Here is a 9,657-nt window from a genome sequence, read left to right on the forward strand (position 1 = left end):
TAACTTCATGGCAAGAAAATCTAATCAACATTAAACTATTTATTTCCTTCCAAAGTAATTTCCTCTCTGTCAATGCACAGACATGCATTTTTACTTAGTTATAATTAGTGTGAACATACTCGTTTTTGTTTAAGAAAGGTTTTCTTTACCTTGGCATTCAGATTTGTTTTCATAGGCGAAGAAAGCACTGGGAAGGAGAAGGAACCTTTGCTGGCAAGTTGGGAGGATTATATGGGGTCATACTCTCTCAGAGTTAAAGAAACCTTAAAGGACCCCACATCCCTCTCCATATCTCTTCTGATGATCCTTTAGTACTCACAGACTAACCAGCGTGGCCTTTTCACTCAAAGGCCTCTCCAGATCTCCACAGCACCAAGGGTGCAGTCTGGCTCCTAAAGGAGGAATGAAATTCCATCCTCAGGTCTGCCAGGGCCCACCTGTCTGTCATGGGCATGCACCATGACTCCGGCTTTACTGGGCTGTTGGGCTGTCTAATGGTTTTCCTTGCAGAAAGCAAGCAGGAACAATGCTGCTCCGGACTGGTTTTCCATACCATTTCTCTCAAATATCTTCTATTTTCTTAAGTGTGATCATACACCCATGGTTTCCAATCTATCAAAGCATAACATTGCCAATCGCTTTTTTCTAAGTTAAGGAAGTAGCCATGTTGGGTTTAATTAAAAACAGCAACTATTTGTACAGCTGTCCCTAAGTTCATGGCTCATAAAAGGATTAACTTCAGCCTTGCTGCCTAAGTCTTTTGGGAGTGTCACAAAAAACATTTAGGCTTTTCTGGGCAGTGCCAGGTCTGGGCCTTGAGGCTTGCTGATGCTAGTTCAGCCACCAGGCTCTCGGTGCTCAAGTGGCATCGAACAAAGCAGAGAAGAGCAGAACTTCTAGATACACAACTCCTCCTCCTTTTGTTTGGCGGATGCAAGGCCTTGAAGGCTGCTTCGATAAGTTTCTGAAAATTCCCCTCGGGTTAGGAAAGGCACAGTCTTCCTTTTGCAAGTTTTTCTAGAGCTCTTCGTACTTTCGCCCCATGGTGGGTCTGTTGCACCCCCACCTCCCAGACCTCAGTGGTCACTGGCAGGCGTCCTTCGAAGGAGGTGGGGGCGGGGTATCCCCGCCGATAGATGCGCCCGCACAAAGCAGCACGTTTTCTCATCAAAGCCCTGGAGAGAGGGAAGAACGAGCGCTCAGCATTTCGCTGATTTTCAAGTGCACACCGAGCAGCGCGTCAGGCAGTTTGGGTCAGAACGCGCCTGATTCGGACTTCGGGCGAAGGCAGAGGCCAGCACGGGTCACCGATTCAGAGCCAGGGGCGGGGCCGACCACACACGCTGTAAGACCCTGAGGCCGAGGAGCCGCGGGTTAGAAAATGTGACCCTGGCGACCCCAACGCCCCCGCCTCCCTCGCTGCTGCTCCACCTGCACGCGGAGCGCGCCGAGCCGCCGGCGGAGGCGATGGCCAGCCCCGCGCCCTTAGTGGCCTCCATCAGCCACCAAATGGTGGCTCTGCAGACCTTGCAGCTGCTGCAGCAGGAGTGGGGCTGGGGGGACGGTCCAGGCGCCCCCGGGAACCCGCGGGACCCGGACCACGTGTCCACCGCTCCAGCCCGTCGCTCAGGCCCGCCGCGGGCCCGGCCAGGGCCCCGGCGCGAGGAGCGGGGCGGGGGCGTGGGGACCAGGAATCGGGGGACCGCAGTCCGGACGAGCTCCCCAGAGGAGGAGGCAGTGCGGGGCGCTGAGGGGGGCGCCGAATTGCTGCCCTTCCCCCGGGACCGCGGGCCCTGCACCCTGGCCCGGATGGCGATGCGCAGCGCGCTAGCCCGCGTGGTGGACTCGACTTCGGAGCTGGTTAGCGTGGAACAGACGCTGCTGGGGCCCCTCCAGCAGGAGCGGTCCTTTCCCATCCACCTGAAGGTGAGTCTGGCCCCCGCCATCCCCTCTGACGTGCAGGGCAACCCCCCGTCCTCCAAGGGTGGGGCTGCTGGGATGGTGGTGGGTTGATCGCAGGATCCCAAACACTGCTGCCCACTGTGATTCAGCCCCGGTGGGAGAAGGAAGGGGGCGGGGGACACGCTGGGGACTCAGCAGGAGGGGCAGGGATCCCCAGACCCACCTGAGGCCCGCCTGGCTGGCACAACCGAGATGTGGGGACTGCGTTGCCAAAATCTCCCCCTGGAACTCCTTCCTCTCTCACAGAAATCAGCTTCCTGCGCTGGAAAGGCCCTTTCCACACGTGCAGCTTGTAGGGATAGAGGACAGCTCCCCCCACCCACTTTCCAAATTAATAACGCTTCCTCCAGAGCCTTAAATACACTTACTAAGTCCTTTCTGCCTTTTGTATGATGAAATCATCTACATTTATTTAAAGTTCCTTCACATTCATGAATCACTATTATTTTTTGCATAAATCCAATTCCCCACAGAGCTAAGGGGTATTACAGAGTCAACCTAAATTATCATAAAGGGAGGTGAGAGCCGGGTGGGTCCCGGGTGTTAAAGCGTGAATACTAATGCTAAACTCTTGCTAAGTCACCCAGCTCATATAGGTAGGGCACATTTTCTCTTAAAGTACCAAACTGTGTTAGCCAATTTAGCTTGGGAACGGAGCAGCTGTCTCCCAGGCTGAGTGAGATTGCGGAAATCTGGGGGTCTGGGTTTCAGTCCTGGACTTGCCATTAACTAACCTAATTGGTTTAAGGTCACAGATCTCTCTGAGACATTCTGGCTTTCAGATTTTGACCAGGAGCATTGCTGTATTGATTCCTCTGGGGCATCTAGCAGAAGGGAGTCGGGAGGAGAGCTTAGAATATGTCTCAAGAGTTGCTATTCTGTACAAGCCAAGGTTTGGAAAAAGTTGCTATATATTAAGTTGCACTATACACTGTAAAAGATTTATTTAAAATCAAACATAATAAAGCCTATTATATACCCAAATAGGTATTGGTTTTCTACATTGGGGTTTCTCAATCTCTGTACTATTCACATTTTGACCTGGCTAATTCTTTGTTGTCAGGGGTTGTCCTGTGTATGATGTTTAGCATCATCTCTCGCCTCTGCCTGTTAGACGCCAGCAGCATATTCCTCGCTGCAAGTTGATACAGCCAAAAATGTCTCCAGACACTGCCAAAGGTGGTGGGGGTGGTGGGGTGGGAGGCAAGATGAGAAGCACTCCTACACTCACTTTAGAAAGTTAGAAAATGAGGCTGCATTTTACCAAATGCTCTCCAATATAAGATGTACTTTTTCTTTTTTCTGGTATCACCAAAATTTTTTTTAATCCTGTCATTAAACTATGATACACCATTGATTATAAGTTACATGCTAATCTAAGGGTTTTTTTTATTTTATTTTTTTTTTTTTGAGACAAGGTCTACCTGTGTTGCCAAGGCTGCAGTGTGGTAGCCGTTCACAGGTGCAATCGTAACACTACCGCCTCAAGCCCTGGGCTCAAGTGATCCTCCCGCCTCAGCCTCCTGAGTAGCTGCAACTACAAATATGTGCCACCACATCTGGCCTATTTCAGGGATTTTTTTAAAAAATGTGAATAAAAGTGCATTTTTAAATAGATGAAATATGAACTTGTGATGTCAGTAACACATACAGGGCATAGATAAGGCTGGCAAAAAGAGAGACTGATAATCAGTTTTACCTAAGGTGACCCTGGAAGGCTTCTCAGAGGAGGCAGCCTTTAAAAAAAAAGTACATATTATTTCCCAGACATTAAAGGGAAAAATATTTCAGGGGAATCCTTTGGTCAAGGCCCAGCAGCACTGAAAGGGCCTGAGGCTCTGGAGGAATGACAGTTAAGTTCAATATGGCAGAAGGCAAAAACGGATGCTGGAGACACAAATGGGGGCCAGTTAGGGAAAGGCCTGTGTGTCATGCTGAGGACCTTGGATTGTCTTACAAGTAGAGGGTAGGTAGATCACAGAAGCCTGGATAAATCACAGAAGGGTAGGTTTCCATTTGAAAGTCAGGTCAGAAGACAATTTTGTAAGGGCTTGACCCAACTCAGTGGCAATGGACTAAACCCCATGTCCTCTGCTCTGGAAGCAGTCCACTATAAACTATGCCATTTTAGCTTAATGCCACAGTCACTTCTACTTGGAAATCCTTTTGGCCCTTTCTAACTGACTTTTGATTCTAAACATTTTCCATCCTCCTCAAGCCACCGCAACCCTCTCACACCTTTTCTGAGAAAATAGAGGCCGGTGGACACAAATATCTTTCTATCTAAAAAATTGCATTGCTACTCATCTTCATGTTTGTCTCTAAAATTTGAATGCTGCCCCCCATCCCCACGTATATTCATGTTAATTCCACTGGAGCAAATCTTTCACTTGCTCCTGGACCTGTTTCTATCAATTTTCTCTCTCCTTACATTTTCTACTGTCCTGTCTCTGCTGACACTCTTGGTCCATAACACTCTTTACCTACCCACCCCTTGAATCCCATCCTTCCCTTCCTTGTCATGAGCAAACTTTGAAAACATTTAGATGTATTGCTACCACTTTCTAGAAGTGTACAGCTACTGGAGTCTGCTGTTCACCCACAGCGGGGATAATGAGTTTTAGGGCCCCTGGAAACAGTCAGGGCTTTCAAGAGAGAAGCAGAGAGCAGTTTCTCTGTATGATTTGTTCCCTTGGCAGCACCTAGGAATTTTGTTTGATTTGCTGTTTGCAGAACAGGTAATATCTCCGTTTGGTTTGTAGATTAATGATTACACAGCACTTAGACTTGAGGAGATGGCATTCTGTCTTTCCAGGGGGCTGGTTATGCAGACTTAGCTTCCTTAATACTAGTGTTAATTCAAATGACTTGGAAGGATGTTTTGTATATTTTTAAATCAGGAACATACAGATTTTGTCCAATAGAATGATTTCAGAAATCCCTGCAGGAGGATTTCTGTGAATGGAAATAACTACTGTGTATCATTTAGAAGTACGTGGGAACCTCTCCAACATCAGATCTCTTTGGTGGTGTTACTTACCACAGAAGGTAGGAGGGAGATTCACTTGAACTAAAGCCCATGGTGCAGATGACGGGCATTAGAGATCCTGCAGTGGAGACAGCATAGCACAGCAGTCATGTCCCACGGAGCATTTCAAACCTACTCTGCCACTTCCTACATTGGCCCTTGGGTAAGTTATTTAGCCTTTCTGTCCCTCAGTTTCCTCCCTGTATAGTGAGGATAATGGTATGTAACCTAAAGGGTTACTGAGATCATGCATTTAGTCGGTGGCTTCCCAAAGTTAGTCGTCATCTATCTGAGTTATTATGATGATCATTATTATTACTGTTAACAGATTGATGCCTCATGAATTCTTATTGACTGTTATTTTTGTGAATTCTATCCTTCATATTGATGAATATGATCCATTAACTCTGTGTCTATTTTTCTGGAACTATTGACAAAAGCAGACTTAGGATGATCCAAAGAGATTTCCAGGAAGCCTACACTATCTAGAGGTCAGCTTTAGCCTCATGCCTAGTGACAGGCTTAGAGGTGTCACCAGCGAGTGACTCACTGATCAATCCACCAGAAGGTTAAGGCAGTGAAATTTGCAGGCCTGAAGGCAGAAAAATTCTCACCACAATGATAACAGACATTTTAAAATAGAATTTTACTCTTTAATGAAAGAAACCAACACAATATTCCTTTGAACACTTAGAAATCATCATACACATGCTAACACCCATGCAGTGAGTTTCTTCATGGTGGATGAAAAATGCTTAACAGTACCGAATCTTATTAAATTTGGTGCAGAGGCTAGATTTAACCAGCTTAACAAACATTTATAACAGGAGGAAACTGAGGCTTGGAGGAATTGAGGACTTTGCTCAAGACCCTGCAGCTAAGAAGTGATGGGTTTTATCTAACTTATTCTCCTACATCACAGTGTTGCCCTTAGGGGCGTTATGAACATCATGCTGAAATTGTGTACATGAGAGATCTTAGGGGCGATAGTCATACATGCTGTGCACTGTGTACACTGCTTGGACTACAACAGTCACATTGTAGCCAGCGGAGCTGCCATAGCAGAATACCACAGACGGGGTGACTTAAATAACAGACATTTATATTCTCCCCGTTCTGGAGGTTGGAAGTCCAAAATCACGGTGCCAACAAATTCCATTTCTAGTAAGAGCTTCCTTCCTGGCTTGCAGACAGCTGCCTTCTTGCTGCGTCCTCACATGGCCCATCCGCAGTGCGTGTAGGCAGAGAGAGAAAGCTTTGCATGTCTTTGGTGTCTCTTATAAGAACACCAGTCTCATCAGAGTTGAGCCGCTTTATAACTTCATTTTACCTTAATTGCCTTGCTAAGACCTTGTCTCCAAATACAGTCACATTGGGGGTTGAGCATGTGAATGAGGGGACCACACAGTTTAGTCCATAACGCTGAATGATCTCTGCACCTCCTTCCATCGTGGCCGCCTGATATAGTGACAGAAAGCACTAGGTAAAATCAGGAAATCACCATCAAACTAGTAAGACTAGCAGGAATGCCTTCAACATTTGCCACCCAAAGGGAGCATAGAAGCGTGCAGGACACCAGGAGGAAGCTAGTCTAGGATTTTTTGAACTGCTGAAAATGACTAATTCACATAAGGACCGTTAGCCAAGCCAATTATGAGGTACTCTGACTGAGTTTTGTCTATCTTCCTTTGAGAATTAAAAACATTTACAGTTTCCAAGAGTTCTGTTCTGAAGCAAGTTTCATGGAAATTGTGGCGGAAGCTAACTTTCAGAGGCAGAAGAACGTTTTTGCCCTTGTAGATGAAACCTGCCTGTGAGCTCACCCGTTTCAATGAGCGCATTATTATTCCCGCATGTTTGATAGCCCTTGCTGGTTTTCTCATTCTGTGGTGCAAGAGCAGCAGTCATAAAACTGCTGGCTTTGGCTTCACAGTCATTGCAAACTGCAAGTATGAATATTGACTTGTTCAGAGGAATACATTGATGATGAATGCTTTTTTTGCCCATAGGTAAAAAAAATAATAATAAGCAAATCTTTCACTTGCCCCTGGAGCTGTTTCTATCAACTTTCTCTCTCCTTATATTTTCTACTGCCCCCTCTCTGCTGACCCTTTTGGTTCACAAACATGCTCAAAGCTTTCTCTATGTGGCCAGCCCCGTGAGGCCCCATACTTCCCTTCCTTGTCATTAGCAAACTTTGAAAACTCAATGTGCCGCTGCCACTTTCCAGAAGTATCTATATTTGGTAATATCAAGAATAGAATTCACAAAAATAACAGTCAGTAAGAATTCATGAGGCATCAACCTTTTAACAGTAATAATAATAAAATAATAATCAAATCTTTTTCCCATTGGGGAAAAAAGCACTCATCATCATCTTCCTCTGAACAAGTGAAACTAGCTTCTGCAAATTTGAGAATTGTGTCTTCAAAGACTACTAACATACCATTGAAGACAATAAATGCTCACGGTTATATAATCAGTAGCCATAGCCAAGGTGGTGCTCATTATCTGTGACAAAATCATGCTTTTATGTTAGAAAAAAGGTGCAGTGATGAGTCACAGAATTTCTGTTATTCTCTCCCCCTAACCCATGGATAAGGTGACTGCTCTAGAAGTAGCTTATGTGTAACTTTGCAATTTCTTATAATATGAATGACATGAAAATCAGCACCTAAAAGCTTTCTGAAATGAACATTTGGGGAAAGATACTTCGGGAAAGGCCTAAAACAAAACTACTTATGTTTGACATCTTGGTGAAAATGTTACAGTGTTTTATTTTACAATTTTTGGGTTTGCCTGGTGAGCACCCCTGAATCAAGTGCTTATACCCATCACAAAAGTGCTTTTGACTGGATTTTCAACTGGAAATGGTGCTGTACCCAAAGCAAATGCATCAGGAGCCTTAGTTATTTGTGAGCATTTCCAGTGGGTCTACCACAAGTAAAAATGTTTAATTTCCTGTGGATGATAGACTTTTTAATGGTGACTGGCTAATACTTTGGTTCTTCATTGGGTGTTTTATTAATACACAGTTACACATCTATTGAGACTGACCTTGGGTTCAGGTGATGGATGACTGCTCTGGGCCCTGTGATTTGTAGTTCAAAGCCAGATGTTGATGAACCAAATGAAGTTGGGGCAAATCGTGATTCGTGATAGTATGTTTTCCACAACATCCCAGTAAAACAGAAAAAGTCACTCCCCTTTTATGTAGACATCCAGTGTAGAGGGTGCTAATGGGTCTGGAGAAGGGATTTGTATTCTTTTGTTGGGCCCAGCACTGGACTGCTTTAGTGGAGAGCAACCTGCTGGCCAGGGAGAAGTTTATTAAGGACAGGCCTCAACATAGACTTCTTCCTTCTTTACTTCTTTCCTTTCTCTCTTTCTTTTTTCTTTCCTTTTTTTTTTTACTTTTCTGAGACGGAGTCTCGCTCTGTCACCCAGGCTGGAGTGCAGTGGCACCATCTCGGCTCACTGCAAGCTTCGCCTCTCAGGTTCAAGCCATTCTCCTGCCTTAGCCTCCCGAGTAGCTGGGACTACAGGCGCCTGCCACCACGCCTGGCTAATTTTTTTGCATTTTTATTAGAGATGGGGTTTTCACTGTGTTAGCCAGGATGGTCTTGATCTCCTGACCTTGTGGTCCGCCCGTCTCAGCCTCCCAAAGTGCTGCGATTACAGGCGTGAGCCACCGCGTCTGGCCTCTTTTTTTTCTTTCTTCCCTCTGTCTCTTTCTTCTTCTCCTCTCTCTTTCCTTCTCTTTCTTCTCTTCTGTTCTCTTTCTCTCTGCCCTCCCACCCCCAACTCTCCATCTGTTTCTTTCATGCTCTCTGTAGAGGACATGAAGCCTTCAGGGAGAGCTAGAGGGGGAAACGTGAGAAGAAACAAGCTTGTGGAGGCCAGTGTAAGAGAATAAAACTCAAGGTACCTCAAGACGTGACTCTTTTGAAAAGAGCCAACTTGCTGTAAAGCCGGTGGTTGAGTACAAACTGATTTACAATTTACGTAGATTTAGAAGTGATTTTGAAGGTGACATGGTAGGAGAAAAAAGCACAATCCATGTGGATTGTTTAAATGTTATCTGCATTTTAGAGCCGATTAAGTCATATTGGGTTTTTGATTTTATTATCCACTGGCATTGGTTTCGGAAAACAGGCTTTCAAATGGACTCACGCTGCTAGATTCTTTTTGTCTTCAAGACTTCAGTTATGATGAGAGTGTTTATTTTCAGTACCAAGCTTTAAAAAAAGGCTTAGCTTGTCTTTCCTTTTAAGACTTTGCAGGTGCATTTTCAGTTGTTCAAGAATTCCAGATGTGTGCATTCCTAATAAATGCACAATGCGGAATGCAGAAAAGTACACGGTGTGGCGGTTTTTCCGAGAGACCTCCCTCACAGCGGGTAGGAGAGAACAGAGCTGAGGAAAGGAGACCTCCAGCTGGGCGGTCTCTGATTAGCTCAGTGGTTTGTAGTTCTCCTTGAAGAGGTCCTTCACATCCCTTGTAATTTGTACTCCTTGGTATTTTATTCTCTTTGTAGCAATTGTGAATGGGAGTTTTCTCATGATTTGGCTCTCTGTTTGTCTATTATTGGTGTATAGGAATGCTTGTGATTTTTGCACATTGATTTTGTATCCTGAGACTCTGCTGAAGTTGCTTATCAGCTTAAG

General features: G+C 45.3%; 1 protein-coding gene across 2 annotated transcripts in view; it reads left to right on the forward strand.

The window, feature by feature from the left end:
- The first annotated feature begins 1,175 nt into the window (after positions 1-1,175).
- Positions 1,176-9,657, forward strand: part of DLEU7 (deleted in lymphocytic leukemia 7) — a 135,648-nt gene continuing 127,166 nt past the window's right edge. Inside the window, exon 1 of one of the 2 annotated variants that reach the window (XM_023187358.1) lies at positions 1,176-1,926. In XM_023187358.1, the coding sequence (XP_023043126.1) occupies positions 1,468-1,926 (459 nt within the window). In that variant the 5' untranslated portion in view covers positions 1,176-1,467. The remainder of the gene's footprint in view (positions 1,927-9,657) is intronic. The other variant, XM_023187359.1, reaches the window with a different exon arrangement.

Source organism: Piliocolobus tephrosceles, chromosome X, assembly GCF_002776525.5.
Source record: "Piliocolobus tephrosceles isolate RC106 chromosome X, ASM277652v3, whole genome shotgun sequence".
In the NCBI taxonomy this organism is placed as follows: domain Eukaryota; kingdom Metazoa; phylum Chordata; class Mammalia; order Primates; family Cercopithecidae; genus Piliocolobus; species Piliocolobus tephrosceles.